Consider the following 19,329-nt stretch of genomic DNA (forward strand, 5'->3'; position numbering starts at 1 on the left):
GGGTTCTGTGAATCGTGTTATTAAATGCAATTTTTCTGTGAGTTATAATTCGATTGTTTATTCAGCGAAAAAATGCCTTACTTAATTTACATCAGAGGAATACGCTGATATGGTTTTTATTTTGGGTTACTGTAATGGTAATGCTAGAGCTGCTGTAGAAGAATATGAACTACGTTACCCTAATAGGAGGATTCCAGATACCAAAACAATTTCAGGAACTTTTCGTACTCTTCGGGAAACAGGATCACTACCAAGTACTAGAACCAATTTTGAACGAGCTGTCCAACTTGATGATGATATTGTTATTAATGCTGTTCATCGCAGTCCAGGTGTAAGTACATGACGTATTTCTAGGCGGATAGGAGTTTCGCAGTCAACGGTGTGGAGGTCACTTAATCGAAACAAATTTTATCCGTTTCATAAACAAAAGGTTCAACATCTACAGCTAGGGGATGGTCCGCTTCGCTTGGAGTTTTGCAACTTTTTGAATATTAATAATCAACTCTACAAGCGTATTTTGTTTACGGATGAGGCACAATTCACTCGGGATGGTGTCAATAACTTGCACAATGAACACTCATGGGCAGAAGAAAATCCACATGAGGTAGTGGAACAGAACTTTCAACACCGATTTAGCGTCAATGTCTGGTGTGGCCTTTTGCACAATCGGCTGATTGGACCTTTCATATTACCTGGACGCCTAAATGCTGAGTTCTATTTGCATTTCCTTCAAGAAGAGTTGCCGCAGCTGTTAGAGAATGTTCCTTTACATCTCAGACAAAATTTGTACTTCCAGCATGACGGAGCACCTCCCCACTTTACACGTGCCGCTTCTGCTTACTTAAATCATCAATTTCCTGGACACTGGATTGGTCGTGGAGGGCCTCACCCTTGGCCACCAAAGATCACCAGATCTATCTCCATTGGATTATTGCATCTGGGGATGGATGAAAGACATTGTATACAAGACAAAAGTGAATTCTCGTGATGAATTAATTGCCCGTATTATGGATTCGGCTGTGCAAATACAGGGAAGTCCTGAAAAATTAAGAAACGCAACAAAAGCAATACACAAACGTGCTGCAAAATGTATTGATAATGATGGCCTCATTTTCGAACATCTATTATAAAAAGGTGCGTACGGTTGGCCCAACCTGATCAATTTTGCTTAAAACTAGTAATGATCTAGTAACTAGTAATGAACTAGTAACTAGTAATGATCTAGTAATGAACTAGTAACGATACTGAATAAAATCGATTTTTTGGTACTTATCTCTGTTTTATTTTAGACTTTGATTATATCAATTTTCTCAGAATTAAATTCTCTACAATTAATGTTTGTTGATTTTATGTATTTATTACCAATTTAACAAAGTTATTGTACATCAAACTTAAAAAAACATTATTTTGTGCCCCAATTTTTTGCATTTAACCCTGAATCCCTCAAAAAACTACTACAGGTACAGTTCTGAAACCTATTTTATTAGCTTTATCAGGTAAAAATACATAAGAATCCACGATATTTCTTACTTAATTAACCTTTCCAAAAGTTCAGTATGGCTTTATTTTACTCTTTACCCAGGAATTCAGGCGAAATCTTTCGCTAGCTGTAACTCGCTAACGAAGCGTTTTCGGACCTATGTTTATATAACATTTTTTCATTATTTTTACTAGTACAATGTGCTGTAGAAGTGGGGGGAGAACTTCATGAATCACCCTGTATTTAAATATTCGAAAAAAATGAAAACCCACAGTATGTCATAGGCCCTTTTTTAAGAGAACATTATTTCGTTTGTTATTTGCAAGAAGGGCCTATAAACATAAAGAGTCGAAGTAAATTAATTTGAAGTATGCATGTTGATATTGAAACACAGGAAGTAAAATAAAACATTTAATTAGATATTTAGTTTATTTTAAATTAAACAAACAAAAGTTAATCCAGAAAACTTAAAACATTGTATGAAATAAAAATGAAAAGGCGTTGTACAATATGCTACCATGTAAAAACATTTAGTTTCACACAACAAGAGATAGCGAGTGCATAAAACAGTCTTAATAATATATTTACATTATCTTAATCACCACACACATTTCCAACCCCAGAGTCATTTATTTCTTCATGTTCAGGTTGAGCACTTTTAGTAAAAAGGGATTCAAAAAAATCTTTACTTTTATCTTTGAGGTATGGATAAAGATCTCTTACATCCTTGATTTTGGCTTTTTTCAAGACACCTTCTGGAGCTATATCTAGAGTCAGAGCATCTGTAATAGGCCTATTAGCTGTCATAAACTGAAAAGGCTCATACATAGGGTGGTAGCTCTTTGATGCTGCAAACAGTTCCAGTAGTCTTATACACCAGCATGCAGTAGGTCTGTATTTTGAAGGAAGTGCCTTTAAATGGTGTTTTTAAGAAATGTTGAGTTAAACCCTTCTCCCAGTCAAAAATAATCGTAGGGTCATGAATAAGTTCAAATGGCAATGGGTTAGCTCGGCATAAAACAATGTTTGACAAGTATGGGTGCATAGTCTCTATCTCTTGTTTACCTTTCAGGCTAGATTTCATCACACCAAAGTTTCGGTCACACTAACCTAATAGGTGCCCGCGAACAGGAAATAATTGAAGCACTTCAAGGTTGTAAGTTTTGGATATCCAAGAACAAAATGTCATGTCTGTCATATTTTTATTCTGTCCACTAGCAGCGTCGCTCAAAAGCACAACTTTCTTCGTGTTGGGATACTTTTCAATCTTATTTTTAATAAAAATGAAGTGACAGTGTTAGGGCCTTTTTTTGCCTGAGATTCTAGAAATGTGTAAAATGTAGCAGAGTCATCATTATGACAATGTGCATTAAATACATATAACCACACTAATCGTTTATAAAACTGTTTACTAACATTAAGTTTGGGTAGTGTCAAATTTTGCGCATAGTCAAATTCTATAACTAGATGTTCTGTGTCTTCAGATTTAGACAAAGCAATATATTCATTTTTTAATACCTTGTTTTTCTGCCTTTCTCTTGTGAACCATATACATGGGACGACATGGATCGTTGTTATTCTTCTCAAGCTTGACTTCACACTCCTTACAGTAATCACAGATATCTGATTTAGGTCTCTTGAACGCATAGTTAGTTCTTCTGAAGAACTTAAAATAGGTCTTATATGTAATGATCGACAAACAGGTTTTACAATACCAGCATCATTTAAGGTATAATCCCAAGTTGATTGCCTATCAACCTTAGCATTTAGTAATTTTCTTGACTTATCGGCAACAAGTAACTTCATACAGCCTGCAAGAAAGTTATCTTGAGATTCCTTTATTTGCCCATTGTAAAAGGAGTTGTAGATATGTTTTTGCTGTAGGCGCTTAGGTTTAAACTTTGCTCCTTTTTTGATGGATGAAGCCAATACTGTGTCCATGTTGTTAGTTTAACAAAACAAAATATATTTTCAGTCCAGTAAACAATCCACTCACATAAAACTACAGTTAAATCACCTGCTTTACCTCAAATTTAACTTCCAAACAGCACAGAATACAACAATGACTAGTACACATTGGTTCTATGAAAGAAGGGCCTATAAAGTAATTTGGTAAAACACGTGTACCAACCTTATGAAACAAGATAATGATAAGAACTTTGGTACACATATATATATCAAAGTGTGGAGAATCCAATTTTGAATTCTCCCAAAGAAGAGCCTATACTCCCATAGGCCCTTATTGCACCTACAGCCTCAATTGTCTTGTCATAAATCATTTATTTTATGTAATAATTACAGTATTTTTGTAATTCTTCTATAGATTTTTAAGGTATATTATATTTATAATACAAAGATAATAGTTACTGATAAGAAAACTGTTACTGACAAAAGAATCATTACTGACAAGAGTATGGTTACTGACAGGATAATAGTACTAACAAGACCTAGAAGAGAATAGTGTATCTTTACTGATGGTTTTAACCGGTGTCCAGGTCAGTGTCTGGAAACCGTATCAAATACATCCCAGCTGGGGTCCTGCAGCATTCTCGGGGTCTCGCACTCCTGGAGCTGAGGGGCAATCCACTAGTTGGGGTCGACCCACACGCCTTCTCTTTCCTTCCTAAACTCAGAAAAACTGTAAGTATGACTGATCAATCTGTTTTAAATCACCACTATTTTTTTATTTATTTTTTTTTTTTTAGAAGTACTGTTTCTTGCTTTCTTGAATTACGTGAGAACACGGAGCAAACACTACGACAGGTGATAAAAATGTGAATTAAATTAGTATTTTGTGTAATTTTTTATCTTTGACAATGACAAATATCAAGAAGAAAAAAGATATATAACTATAAAATAACACAGAAATGAGATGCGATAAGAAGATTAAATCACAATGGCCAGCACTCTTCCACAGCAATTCATATTATTTCTTAAACCCACTCAGAACTTGATCAGAGTTATTATATCATGCAGACCAGCTTAACTCAATTGATTTCTTATAGGATCATTAAGGTTCCTTTTAGAAAAAAAGATGCAAGGTGCAAACACTTAAATATAATTGGCTAGAGACATTGTGCGAGTTTATTTCCGTTTAATCTTCAGTGCAGTGCCTGAAGTATGACACTGGCACAGACTTGAGCATCTGATTGTATCTCTCAATTGTGCAGCTAATGAGACAATAATAACATCTCTTCATCTGGATTAAATTGGATTGATGTTGAGAAACCAGACAGATCTCTTTTGTAGTCTAGGTGTCTCTGATTTTTAAACTAAACAAAGAGATTTCTTTTGTTCTCTTAGAATAAGAGGCTTAGAAATTGCACATATTCCTAAAAGGACCTTTGTGCTGCTTCCAGAATGACACAATAATCTGGATGGGTAAGGTTAGGGCTAGGCCGCCTGCTGTCAAGATTCATGATGAAGAATTTTAGGTATTATTACCAGTCATGTCTCCTCGGAAGTAGAAGCCAGCTCCGAACGAGCCTCTGCAGTCTAAGCAGGACCTTTGACACTTAGGTAGCCCCACCAACTCCAACAGTCATCTCCTGCAATAGATTAGACCTAGCGATCTACCATTGCACCCCAGAATCTCGACATCTGCGGTTAGTGATGTGCTGCTCCTGGACATCCTTAAGGTTGTCCAGATATAAGTGACATCGGTTTTTTACTGTACCCAGTGTAGATTCAACTGGAAGGTATAAACTAGCCAGAAGTGAACCCTCCTGAGAATATGCATAGAGCGTTTTTGAGCTTATTCATCACCTACTTTTTTCGTATCTCTTTATACGCAGACTCCAGATTCCAGAAGTCAGTGTCAGATTTGAAACGATGTACTAAGCAGAAGGCAAAATGGAGCTATACTCAACATTCACATTGAATCCACCCTTTCCACCATGTGTAGAGATATGGATATCACACCATATGATTGAGCATATTAAAAGTATAATTTTAATATCCTTGTAACATTGAAGCCTGAAGGAACATGCCAGTGATCTGTAGATTTATATCAACTTTAGTTTCTAAGTTGAATTTTGTACATAAAAATAAATTTACTCCTAGGATCTTGTCAGACGCTAAAGACCTGTCAGAGTTTCCCAGCCTGAACGGCACCTCAGCCCTAGAGATACTGCGCCTGGACCGTGCTAGCCTCCACACTGTACCTACCACCCTCTGTCAAACCTGTCCTAAGCTCAAGAGCTTGTGAGTATCATTCACAGCAAACATTTTTATTTAGTCTTACAGATACACAATACAAAACATTTACCTAACTATAATTTAGCATTTTACTAAGATAAAAATGTCTCTACAGTTTCTTAGGATTGTCTTCTTTCTGGTCCGTTTTAATTCCAGCCATAACGCATATTTGACCATCGGAAGGGTTAAAAAGTCTGGAAGTCACTATTTTCAGCCAAATAGTCAATCTTTATCTTGTTGGCTGAAACTGATTTAACTACTGTTTGTGTGTCTGAGAGTTGGCTCTGAGTGTATCAGCCTAAAATATGTAGGCCCTACCCTATACACAAATTTATTTTTCAATATTTTTAACCAAAACTTAGGATGTGTGATTATACAGTGTAATAGGACTCTTGGATCCAGGACTACAGTAATAAAATTACCACGTAACATCAAACATGTTGTTTAAATTATTAAAATAAATAATAATTAAAATATCATATTTACTTTGTAGTGCATTTTCAAACTCTTGTATACTGTAAAAGGCCTTTTCCTTTAACCAGTTAACAATAGCTATTTTAATACGTTTTAGGAACACAATTTTTGACTCTGGAGGTAATTGATTAATACCTAGGTAATAAAAGATATTTTGTGTTTTTCTAAGCACGAAGTCTTTTTCTATATCCTTATTTCTCCTTGTGGCATAATTATATACATTATTTCTCAAATTGAGTTCAGTCAAGTGTTCTTTTATCATTAATGCCCTTATAATAAACATTGTAAGATAAAGAGGCTTGGTAGTATTAAAATTTGAAGTTCACAAAATGAGGCCAGTAGATCTCAGAGCTGCTCAATGCAAGGATACATCTAACTGCTTTCTTTTACCATGCAATTTATGTCATCTTAAACATTTTATTAAGTTGTAAATTGCTAACAAAGTCAATTATTGGCTAAGTATCAGTATTTTTAAATATCAGAAAATTTGTTTAGTATTCTAGGAAATTTAAATAAAGTGATTTATTGGATAACTAGGTTTGGCTAATAATACTTACCAAATGCACATTCATCATATGAATTATTCATTGCTTGTTTCAGAGACATAAAATCCAACCAATTAACCTCAATACCTGATTTAAGAGCCTGCAAAGATCTTCGAGTGCTGTAAGTACTTATCGAGCTGAGAATGAAAGTCATAGATTTTTACTTGTGAGTAAAATAAATTAATTGTATGTGTATTCACAGGGATCTCAAAAGTAACCGCATAGTCCTCTTTAGAGGGGAGGATGTTCCAGGGTCTGTCTCTACTGCACGATTTGTTGCTCAGCCATAACCTCATCAATGCTATTCCTCAGGATGCATTCCATGGCCTTGAGAAGCTTCAAGTACTGTAAGTGTTCTAGAGAGACTACATAAATGTTTTACATCATTGTAAATACGGGCTGAAAGATCCTGTATATGAGTAAATCTGTACTCAGCCAAAACATACAAAGATGAAAGTAGATTTATCGTCTTATATGAATTTTCAGTTGACCAAATATCTTAGAGGATTGCTGTTATGATTTGGATTAGGATTTTATTTTAATAGCCTGCATTAACAACTTTATATAGTGAAACGTAATATAAGACCAACATAGTTGAAACAAGCACTACACAAATAGGATCAAAGTAAATAAAATTTATTACCTTAACAATATATGAGTACTTTGTGTATTATACTGCATGTTGCTATTTATAAAATTATGGATAAATAATAAAAATTATATTGGAAACTTTATTGTACAATCTTAGATAAATTACTGGTCAGTAAATATTGCTATTCTAATTTTTTTTCTAATTTTATTTTAAATCTTATAATCTCTTAAGTAACAGAGATGAATGTGGCTAAAAAGGGTAAGATCTTAAAAAGGCAAAAGGTAATTGATATTGATAGTAACTTATTGATATTGAATTAATGGAACCAAAAGCTGGGTACTAGACATTTTCTTGTAACTGATATCTTCTATCATGCTAACACCTTATCTAATTTTCTATTTCAGAGACTTAGAAAACAATTTAATTCAAGACATTCACCCTGAAGCTTTTTTGGCTTTCACACACCTTGAAGACTTGTAAGTAAAACAAAATCAAATTATATATAGTTTAAATTCCTCATGCAATTTAGAATTAAATCAAAATATTGTCAAATATAAATAGTATTCTTTTAATATTTTCAGTACATTAAGAACTGTATAAATGTCATAATTATTATTTAATGATTAAGTGGTGATAAGAGTGATGAATCAACTATTTTTCAATAAACACCTTCCTTACAGAAATCTAGGCAACAACATGTTCCCTGTGCTACCGACGGCTGGACTGGACCGTCTGCTACATCTTAAGACTTTCAACAATCCGCGGCTCAGGGAATTTCCCCCACCCGAGAGTTTTCCTCGAGTACAATCTCTGGTCCTGTCCTACGCTTACCACTGTTGTGTGTTTCTACCCCTTGTGCCAGCTGATCCTCCTCGTCCCCCATTGAAAGAGTCTGTCCTCTTCCCCACCGACAATGAGTTCGACATGAGCCTCTGGAACTCCAGCCTCACCGACATATGGCCACAACTCCGTAAGTTATGGCTGACCCTGAATTATTACATGTTAACTGTATTTATAGTATATTTCTAGAAGATTGGGAATTGTACTTTCCTCTTTTAAGCTATCATATTTCTTAGTTCAGAATCAGAATTTCTTTATTGCCATTTGTCAATTTTGCATTGCTATAGACAATGTTAACGAATAAAATGTGTAGTACATTACATTATAGCAGACATTATGTTAATTTTATAATGAAAGTGAAAACCACCATACATCCACCTGTTCTAAGTAAGATTAATATTAGTACCCAAAAATGTCTTAAGTGAGTAAAAAGCCTTACAAGCCAGCGTCAATTTAGCTGCATACTGTTTAAGTTATAAGCTTCTGAACTCTTGTGGTAGTTTATTAAAACATTTAATTTGCAAACATCTATGACTAGCGTTGTCTTCTGAAGCCATTTTGTATTTTTTATAATAATTTTATTATTTTTTAAACTATTTAAGCTAAAGAAACTAAATTTGGCACATAGATTTTGTGTAGATAAGAGGAAAATTTAAAAAAAATAATTCTGATATTATTTTCTTTAACATTAACAATATGACCTCTGTTGAAAATTTTAGATACAAACAAACTGAACTCGTACCTCTCAACTGTGATGTGTTTGGCGTTTCTGGCTTGTGCAAGTGTATCTTTAAAGTGGTCGTTCTCGCTTATGCGTTGACGGATTTTATTGAAACAAGTACCGTTGGAATTATAATGAAATTATAATAGTTGGTATATAGTACATTTTTATAACTATACAGAATTTTTTTGTTATTTGACTAAATATTTTCAACAAAAATATAGCAATTTTATTAATATTAAAAAATAACACAATTATTTTTTATATTTTTCTCTTATCTATTTAAACCTATGTGCCAAAATTTTCTTTAACTTAACTATGTTTAGGAATAATAACTTCTTTATAAAAAATACAAAATGGCGGCTAGCGGCTAAATGAGACATTTCTTGACCTATGTTAACATGACATTATTATGTTTAAAATGAATACTATTGCCCACAGAAGTATGTGACATCCTTTTGTGAACAAACACCCTGTATTTATAATTTTTACCAACACTCTCTGAAGCAATGAGAAGTAAAATCAACTCTTGTTTAGTATTGTGCGTGTGATATTTTCATTTATTATAAAAATTCATGTACTAATTTTGCAAAGCCAACTAATTTTGGTAGTCTTGTCATACAAAATCACGTTATGTATAATATAGTATAAGTTCCTTATTCAATATAGAAATAAATCAAAACACTGTTGCGATATAAATAGTATTCTTTTAATATTTTTCAGTGCATTCAAAACTGTATATTTGTTACTTACTTACTGAGCGTAGTTCGCTCTAACTAGCAGTAAATATTTTAATTGTCTGTAGTTCCCATTCTCAACCTATAAATACTTGTAAAATATAATTCTTATATATTTAGTTTTACAGGGGGAAAGTTGTAATACCTACATCCCAGACCTACCAAAAAATAACAAGACTAAGTAAATGTTAGTTTAATATCTCGTATTGTTAACAACGTAAAACATCAGAAAAATGTGGAACCATAACATCAGAAAATAATAGCTGCCGATTTAGCACAGACAGGTCATTTCATCTCTGCACAACAGATGTTACACTACAGTGCTTCTGCAGGGCTGTGGTACAGTAATAACTGCCTCAGCTGATGCCTTTCCTTAAATCACCCTTTTTCGATGTTTAATATTTATTGAAGTACTCAAGTATCATCTTGTTTGTATGGTTTAAATCACTCTAATATAGGTTATCATAGTAGTTTATTTGTTTATCTTATAAACAGATTACTAAGAATGTATTAATATATTATTAGGTCAAAACCAATTAATTGTGATCATTCAAAACTTAAAATAATTACATTAATAATGTCAATAATACTTTATCACTGTGGTAATAATAATTCATATTGTTTGTCTTGTAGAGAACTTGAGTAAAAAGTTCGGCACACAGATCAATGAACTGTGGGACAATTTTGGTTCAGACTTTACTTATCCTGGCAACTTACCTGCTTATGTAGAGGAGTACTTTGAGGATCAAGAGAAACAACAGAACGACTTACCTCCAGGACGCATTCAGTGTCTGCCTGCTCCAGGTAAGGCTGATGTGCTCAACTTTTCCATGTAAAAGTGGAACTGACAGCTAATTATTACTGTAGTTAATATATATATATATATATATATATATATATATATATATATATATATATATACATTATTAAAGTATAAATGGATACCTATAATCATAAATTGGTTGAATATTGAAGGCCTCTTTAAGAATAGCTTGACCAAGCCCTCTTCCCTTCCAAGACTGATTTACTGTTATTGCTGTGATTCATATCACCTACAGATAAATCAAATATAGCAAATATGTAGAAAATGTTTCATTATCACAAAAATATACTCCTAACATACTATTATCATCAAAGTGAGAATGTTCAAAAATCCTAAAGATAAGAAGAAAACAAAATGGGAGCAGAAGTCTGAATCACCAAGTTCAGACTTTGGAACTAAAGTTACTTATTTAATGATCATTTGTAATAAATGTATTTAATTACAAACATCACACTAGGAAAAACCGTACAAACTCAAAAAATACATAGAACAAAAATCTAACTTAAATTATAAGCAAACATAACAAACTTTAGTTTATTTATTTATTTATTTATTTTATTTACATGCAACAATACAGGTTACACACCCAATTACATTGTGCATGTTTAAATCAAGATGACATGCAATAATATCCACACAATCAAATATAATCCAGTCCAGTGTACCAACAAAATAGTTCCCATTAAATGTGTGTGTGTGCGTGCGTGCGTGTGTGTGTGCGTGCATGCGTGCGTGCGTGCGTGTGTGTGTGTGTGTGTGTGTGTGTGTGTGTGTGTGTGTGTGTGTGTGTGTGTGTGTGTGTGTGTGTGTGTGTGTGTGTGTGTGATTAAAAGTATAAACATCTTAATAAAAATATTGGTAGTGTAGTATATTTGTTAAATGTGTATATTTAAGGTATTAGATAGTCTAGCTCAGTTTATATCCCTCTGACAAAGTCTTTTGTATTGATTAATATTATGTAAAAATATATCAACCTCCCCAGGCAAAGAATTATGCAATCTCATCATTGTATTCAAGGTGATGAAAAATGTGCCATTGTACGAGAAAAATTAATGTGAAACAAATTTTGGGATCTATTATTGGAGTGTAAAAATTAATTTTTGACAAGCAAAATGAATCCATTACTTCACCTCTCAGCAATTTAAAAAGAAAAAGTAAATTTGCTAATTTTCTACGTTTTTGAAGACTTTCCATTTCAAAAATGCTTAAAAGTTGATTATATGTAATATTGAAAGTAAATTGACCAGTTTCTTTAAAATATAAATATCGTAAAAACCTTTTTGGTACCTTTTCAATTAAATTAATGCGATTAGCAAAATAAGGATTCCATACTATATTGGCAAATTCTAAATTTGATCGGACAAGTGATATACAGTATACAATGTTTTTAAGGTTGAAATTGAATGAAAATTTGAAGACTGTCTAATAATATTAATAATAATAATAATAATGTCCCAAATTTTTGTAGGCCTTATTTACAATAGATGAGATATGAGGATTGAAAGTTAAAGTAGGATCCAAAATAACACCTAAATCCTTAAATTCAAATACCCTTTCAAGATTACTACCATTTATGGCATAGTTATTCGAAATTGATATCTTTTTCCTTGTGAATGACATTACTTTGCATTTACTAATATTAAAAAAGATTTTATATTTACTAGTCCAATCTACAATTGCATCCAAATCCCCCTGTAATTCGTTGGAATCCTGAGAGCTATTGACTACTTTATAAAGTTTAAGGTCATCTGCGTACAGTAAAATTTGTGAATTTTTTGTGCAGTTAACAATATTATTGATAAACAAATTAAAAAGTGCTGGGCCCAAGTTTGACCCCTGAGGAACCCCTGAAGTTACTAAATATTGACTAGAATTGTGCCCCATATAAGAAACATATTGTAACCTATTAGAAAAGTAAGAAGAAAAAAAATTTACCAACTTAGACGAGAAACCTAAATTATGCATTTTACTTAAAATTAAACTGTGATCTACTCTATCAAACGCCTTAGTTAAATCTGTAAATATTACATCTACCTGAGAGTTATTATCCATTTGAAATAAGACATATTCCGTAAAATTTAACAAATTTGTAACAATTGATTTCTTAGCTTGAAACCCATGCTGCCTATCAGACATCAATGGTGTCATAAAATTTACAATTTTTTTACAAATAATAATCTCAAATATTTTTGCAGAAGTTGATAAAATTTCAACTGGGCGATAACTCTGTACAAGCTTAGAATTTCCACTTTTAAAAATAGGTGTTACTCGAGTCAATTTAAACAAATCAGGAAAACAACAATTAATTAAACAAATGTTAAAAATTACACAAAGTGGTTTCACAAATATCTCACTACAACCCTTATAAATATATGATGGGATTTTATCTGGGCCAGCAGATCGTTTACAACTAAGGTATTTAATAGCATCACACTTAAATCACCCTCAAATATCTTATCAATAACTAAGTCTAGGGAGGATAGACAAGTTCCAGGGTCAGTGAACTTTCCAGTTAAAGAGGATGGAGTGAAAGTAGATTTAAAGTATGTAGCAAATGCTTCCGCTATGTTACTATCCCCTTTAATAATCTGACATCTATCTGACATATGATTATTAGCATTCTTATGATTCCTTGAATTCTTTATAAAATCCCAGAATTTTCTCACATCTTTATTGATGCTACTTTCAACACTATTTAAATAAATATAATAATCCAATTTTATTCTACATTTAATATCTTTCCTTAATCTTTTGAACTCTCTTAAATCTATCTCATTAAAGTTTCGTGTTAACTTCCTTCTAATTCTTATTTTTAATTTAATAATATTTATTAGTTCGTTACTATACCATACTGGATATCCACGTTTCACTTTGTTCCTCTTTGGACAACAGTTATCAAAAACTTGATAAATTGCTTTGTAAAATAGATTTGCTTTGTAGTTAAAGAGATTCTTTTATGCACAGTGTCTATAGTAATATAAATGAGAGTGAATAGTTTTAAATGCACTGTATATCCTTTTATATTGAATACTAACTTATTTGCCTCGGATCATTGCAAAGAGCAAAGGTAAATATTATCTAAGGGCTACTCTGATTCTGCCTAACTATGACTTGACATACTATTATATGCTTTGAGGATCCTAAAGTGTTGTCTTGGCCTGTCATATAAACTCAGGCTCCTCTTCAAAGCAACTAAGACTGACCTCACTTGGAAATCACAATGGCCTAGGCCCCTTACAAAAGCATCTGGAGGTTGAACCCACCTAGAAAGCCTCTAGAAATGAGCCTCTCCAGATAAAACCTAGGTCCATATCTCCCCCGGATTAGGTTTGAGCCCATCTTGAAGAAAATTTAGATACCTGAGAAGCATCTAGGGCTCAAGATCCAAGACCCTTTCTAGAAACAAATAACCTGAGACATACAAAATAGCTATATTCATGATTGCAACATAACATTGATGAATTATTTTATATGTTTACAAACAAATTAAGCAACTACTATTATAGTAAACTATCTCTATTTTTATTTTCATTTATGTTTGTATCATACATTTTATGCCAATATTTCATCCACATTATAGGATCTCAGGTTGAGTCAACTAGTTATATTTGAAAAACTAACAGCACACTAACAGAAAAAAAAACTATCTCTATTCTGGTTCAAAAGCAGATTGTATTAAAACCAGTGCATACCAAGACCCCTCTTATTTTTTATGAGGTCTTCCCATATGCCCAAGAGAATAAGCGCGGTAAAGCTAAAATATAAATTGGGTTCTCATTTTGTTTGGATATTTTTATTATAAGTAACTAAAATGCAGTAGATTTAATTTGAAACCCAAAAACAAATAATTTGTAACAATAATTGTGGAAGTTTGAATAATTTCATAGAAATAATTTTAATACTTTAGTCATCATATGTTATTTAGCCTCTTGTTCGGAGAGTTCATTATTCTTAAATACTTTCAGCTTTAGTAGTAAATATGTTATTTACTTTTTTTACAGTCTATAATTCAAATATTATTTTGTCTCAAAAAGTACATAACAAATACTTACATAAATATCCATGTTGTTTGACAACAAAACTAAAATTTAGTTTTTTCTATATTTGAAGTGATATTTTTTGTATTTTTTGTAAAGGTCCATTCCTGCCTTGTGTTGACCTGTTTGACTGGTGGACACTGCGATGTGGAGTCTGGGTAGTTTTCCTCCTTGCCATGCTTGGAAATGGAACAGTGGTGTTTGTCCTCATCTTTTCCCGCAGCAAGATCGATGTACCAAGATTCCTTGTCTGTAACTTGGCTGCAGCAGACTTCTTTATGGGAGTATATTTAGGTAATTAGTATGGAACCACTCAGTGTTATTGATAAAGATAACACTGTAATTTTTGTAATTCCTTTAGATTATAATAATGATATGAACTTTTAAAACCTTTTTAAAACATTAAAGATTTTTAAGATGAAATTTTTAAAATTTGGCATTATTTGTAAGTAGGTATATTACTTATTTCTATTTCATTTCAGGTTTGTTGGCTGTAGTGGACGCCTCTACCTTAGGAGAGTTCCGGATGTATGCCATTCCCTGGCAGATGTCAGCTGGCTGTCAGCTGGCAGGGTTCCTGGCTGTCCTGAGCTCTGAGCTGTCAGTGTACACTCTTGCTGTCATCACCCTCGAACGAAACTATGCCATTACACACGCAATGCACCTTAATAAACGTCTCTCACTGAAACACGCAGGATACATCATGCTGTGTGGCTGGACATTCGCAATAGGAATGGCAGTTCTTCCCCTCTTTGGCATAAGTGACTATCGAAAATATGCTACATGTCTCCCGTTTGAAACCGGTGGTACTTGGAGTCTATTGTATGTTGTATTTCTGATGTTCATTAACGGAGTAGCTTTCTTAATTTTGATGGGCTGTTACCTTAAAATGTACTGTGCAATAAGGGGTTCTCAGGCGTGGAATTCAAATGATTCCAGAATTGCCAAAAGAATGGCTCTCCTGGTATTCACTGACTTTTTGTGCTGGTCACCAATAGCATTTTTTTCTCTAACTGCTGCTTTTGGTTTTCATCTCGTAACATTAGAACAGGCTAAAGTGTTTACCGTGTTTGTACTACCCCTGAACTCATGCTGTAATCCATTTCTTTATGCAATTCTCACAAAACAATTCAAGAAGGATTGTGTCCTGATCTGTAAAGCCATTGAAGAATCAAGGGTGACACGTGGTATTGGAAGATGTCGTCACAGTTCTAACTTCAGTAATCGACAAACACCTGCAAACACAAACAGCCTTGTCGATCGTTCCTCAAGAGATCACCAACAACATCCACCCTGCAGCTGCAATGTCAAACTGCTCAATGATACTCAAACACAACGACAAACACCGAGAATATGGTTGCTCAACAAATTCCGGTGGTTGTTCCTCTGCTTCAACCGAGATTTGGACAACAGACATCGCATGAGGTCCGATCAGTATGCTTACCAGATAGCAGAAATCCAGCAAAAGCAACATAAGAGAGCATCAAGCGTCTCTTCTAGTGAGAACTTCAGTTCCTCAAGATCTGACTCTTGGAGGCAAAATCATCACCATTGTGGGATACCAATGCGTTTACTGGATCCCAAAAGGCGGGCGTCATCTTGGATAGTGACCCGCAAGACATCTCAGGACTCTAATCTTTCTAGTTCTAGGAATGACTCCTCAGGGTCAGCGACAACAGCCAGCACGACAATGTCACGAGTGTCGAGGTCGAGTGCTTCGAGTGCCAGTGATAGGACTAAACCGCGCCTTACAAGACAGAGTGCAATCTCGGATGACTGTGAGCTCCCAGGCAGTCCTGCGAGGCTGACCGTTCGCTTTCTCACGACCATTCCCTCGGCAGCTGAGGCTAGTCAGCAGGAGGATGAAGCCACCCCCTGTTATGCTATCTTACACGCTAGCCCTGAACCCTCCCCTACTCCTAGTCACCCAACTCCTCGCCACAGGAAAGACTTTTCACCATCAAATGATAAAAAGTCACCCTCCTGACTGTAAATACCTCAAACTTTTAGAAGTTGAATTTTGTGATTTATGTAGAAATCTAGTTTAAAGGTGTTTTGAGGTTGCATTAATCTGGTTTGGCAAGAATATCAACTCAATCATGAATGCTAGTTTTGTAACTGATTTATTACTAAGTTTTAAGTTTAAACTCCTATTAAACCAAAACTCAGACTAAAAAGGTATTTTACGTATTGTTTTATGAGAAAAAGGTACTTACATTTTATCGTTTAATCATCTTTAGTAATAAAACAGTATGTAAAAATTGTAATTTAGGATTTTAATTTAAATATTAGATTAAATTATTTGTAAATACTGTGAATTTCTAAATAAAAGGTATAGCTTAATTAAATTTGTGGCTATAATTTACATTTCTAGGGATTATTTACCTGTTTTGTTTTTACTAAGGTAGGAAAAATAATTTTATTTTATGTGTTGTATGTTGTATTATATTGTTAAATTATTTATAATGTTATTTGAAATTTAAGGGTTTGTTGAAAAGGAGTGTTTCTCTTATATTTAAACTATTTTGTTTTTTTCCTTTTATATGTCTTAAATTACAAGTAATAAACAATGAAATTACATTTTCTACCATTTACACTCTCATCTCTCAATGTATACGAGTGTAAGCTATATTAGAGGTGTCATTATTGTATCCTAGCGCAATATATTTGACAAAATCTCAGTTCATGCCCCTTCCTTTGAAATTTTAGTTGCACCATACTTTTACACTTTCCTATACTTTTTTTCCCATTTCCATGTTACTCCATTGATCATGTTATACAACCTATCCTTTAAATTGTGAAATATGTTGACAGCATGCCTGGGTCACAAGACTTTCTTTTATGCTCTGCTATGCCTAAATTATCTCCACCTTTGATGAAATGTCTACTAGACAGTTCTGTGTCTAACAAATATTTAGCTTTGCCATATCTATTATTAGTTTGATTTATACTTTTCATTCATATCCATTTAAAAAACAGGGTGACTGTGTTAAGAATTGTTCAATGTTCTTAAGCCATGGGCACTATGAAAATGGATGGGTGCCATAAATCAAATTCCACCAATCTAATTGCTGAATTTTTTAACCATTAATTTCAAAATAATAAACATTCATTATTACAACATGTTTACAGATTTTATCACTGAACTATTAATAGAATATTGTAATTTATTGGTATTGAATTTTTTATTTATATTAATGCATTGAATTTCAAATGTTAAAATTATTGTGTATCTAATTTTTTACCTTATATTAACACTATTTATATACTACAGAAATTAAATTAATTAAATAACAAAATGAACTAGTTGAATATAATACAATGATTGAAATGAAATGTTTTTAGCTCAAGGTCAGCAGTAATTCGGTTTTTTAAGGATTAGTACAGTAGTGTTCAATATCTTTAATTTGTACATACGGTTTTGAGGAAATAAAATGTTCTGTCTCCAGTGAGTTAGGGACCATAACACAACAATGTATGAGAATCAAATTTGGCAATCGACTTTTAATTTAACTTTTCACTCTAGTCTCTTTTGTATCCTACTAATGATATATGTTTCTCCCAAGTTATCAGTAATGAGAGGATTAATTAATAAAAATAAATATCACTAGCGGACCTAATAGAGTATAAACATCAATAATTATTTTATACTCTTATTATCGTGGAATAGAAAGTTTACCTTTAACACATTCACTTGCTGACCAAATTTACCTATGAATGCTGAAAAAAACTTACATTTTGAAGTAGAGGTGCTCAACAATATTTGTCTTATGTAAAAAAATAAACTTTTTACGAATTTTGCCATTTTTAAAAAAAATAATGGACTTGTAAACGTCTCGTCAGTACATAGCATCACATTATGATACTATCACAAAGATGTGATAATGCGTCCAGGAGCTGTAAGTGTCAAACAACACCTGATTTTAGAATAATAATACAAATGGAATTTGTTTCACTTACCATATATTTACATCTCCGAATAGAAACACAGTATAAATTCATCACACATATTTACATTACGTATATGCAGAACGTTACAAAACTGTTGCAAAACAGTCTTGAAAACACAAACCTAGTATTTCTGGACAAGTTTTTCACTAGTATTTTGTATTCTTTCTTGGTACACATTTTACACTTGCTCTAATTCCTTTGTCATTCAAAGGCAGCTTTGTAGGTAGGTGCTTCACTTTCCCCTAGTTTTCTTCCTCTTCTTCATGTTGATGTTCTCTGTCAGATTCTAGAAGGTTTTTCACGATGTCCTATCTAAAGTCCAGCATTGTATTTTCTTACCAATAACAAATTAAAAGCATTGGTGATATCCATTTGTTAAATCTGCATTAGAAGTTTATGCCGTTGCATGGTCTTCCAATCATGGGGTGGTCTCATGAACTGATTCTTTCTATCGATTTCACTCATATACGGTAATTATTATATTCTATTATAGGTAAGGGCTTCATTCTTTCCTTACCCCATCAGTTCACGGACACATTCATATAATTTTCATATTGGTTACTTATATAAACAACCTCTCTTACATCCTTCCACTTCCCTACCATTGTACCATCATGGACTTATGCTACTGTTTTACCTGTCTTAAGTCTTTTAGTTACCACATCTTTTTATACACCTACTCTGTCTGATCATAGGGTTCCTGTTAAGTAGATTTTTTTCACTACTTTCTCGGTATGTCCTTCTCCACACAAAATGTCCATGACACCTGCATACACAGCAAACTTCTACCAGTCAAATGTTTTGCAAGAACGTACAGCTTTACTCCATATTTATGTTGTTTATTCTTAATGTACTGTTTAAACTTAAGTCTACCTCTAAACAGAAGCATAGACTCGTCCAGTGATAACTGTGCTGGATGAGTATATACAATT

General features: G+C 33.2%; 1 protein-coding gene across 1 annotated transcript; it reads left to right on the top strand.

The window, feature by feature from the left end:
- Window positions 1-3,975: 3,975 nt before the first annotated feature.
- Window positions 3,976-17,196, top strand: LOC124370992 (lutropin-choriogonadotropic hormone receptor-like; the record flags this gene model as incomplete). The annotated part of the gene is given in 10 exon segments (XM_046829298.1): window positions 3,976-4,119; window positions 5,543-5,683; window positions 6,752-6,817; window positions 6,899-6,920; window positions 6,922-7,043; window positions 7,693-7,764; window positions 7,969-8,258; window positions 10,220-10,390; window positions 14,546-14,740; window positions 14,929-17,196. Coding segments are annotated over 10 exon segments (2,728 nt in total), but the record flags the coding sequence as incomplete, so codon positions are not given.
- Window positions 17,197-19,329: the final 2,133 nt, after the last annotated feature.

Source organism: Homalodisca vitripennis, unplaced genomic scaffold (assembly GCF_021130785.1).
Source record: "Homalodisca vitripennis isolate AUS2020 unplaced genomic scaffold, UT_GWSS_2.1 ScUCBcl_789;HRSCAF=3507, whole genome shotgun sequence".
NCBI classification, from domain to species: domain Eukaryota; kingdom Metazoa; phylum Arthropoda; class Insecta; order Hemiptera; family Cicadellidae; genus Homalodisca; species Homalodisca vitripennis.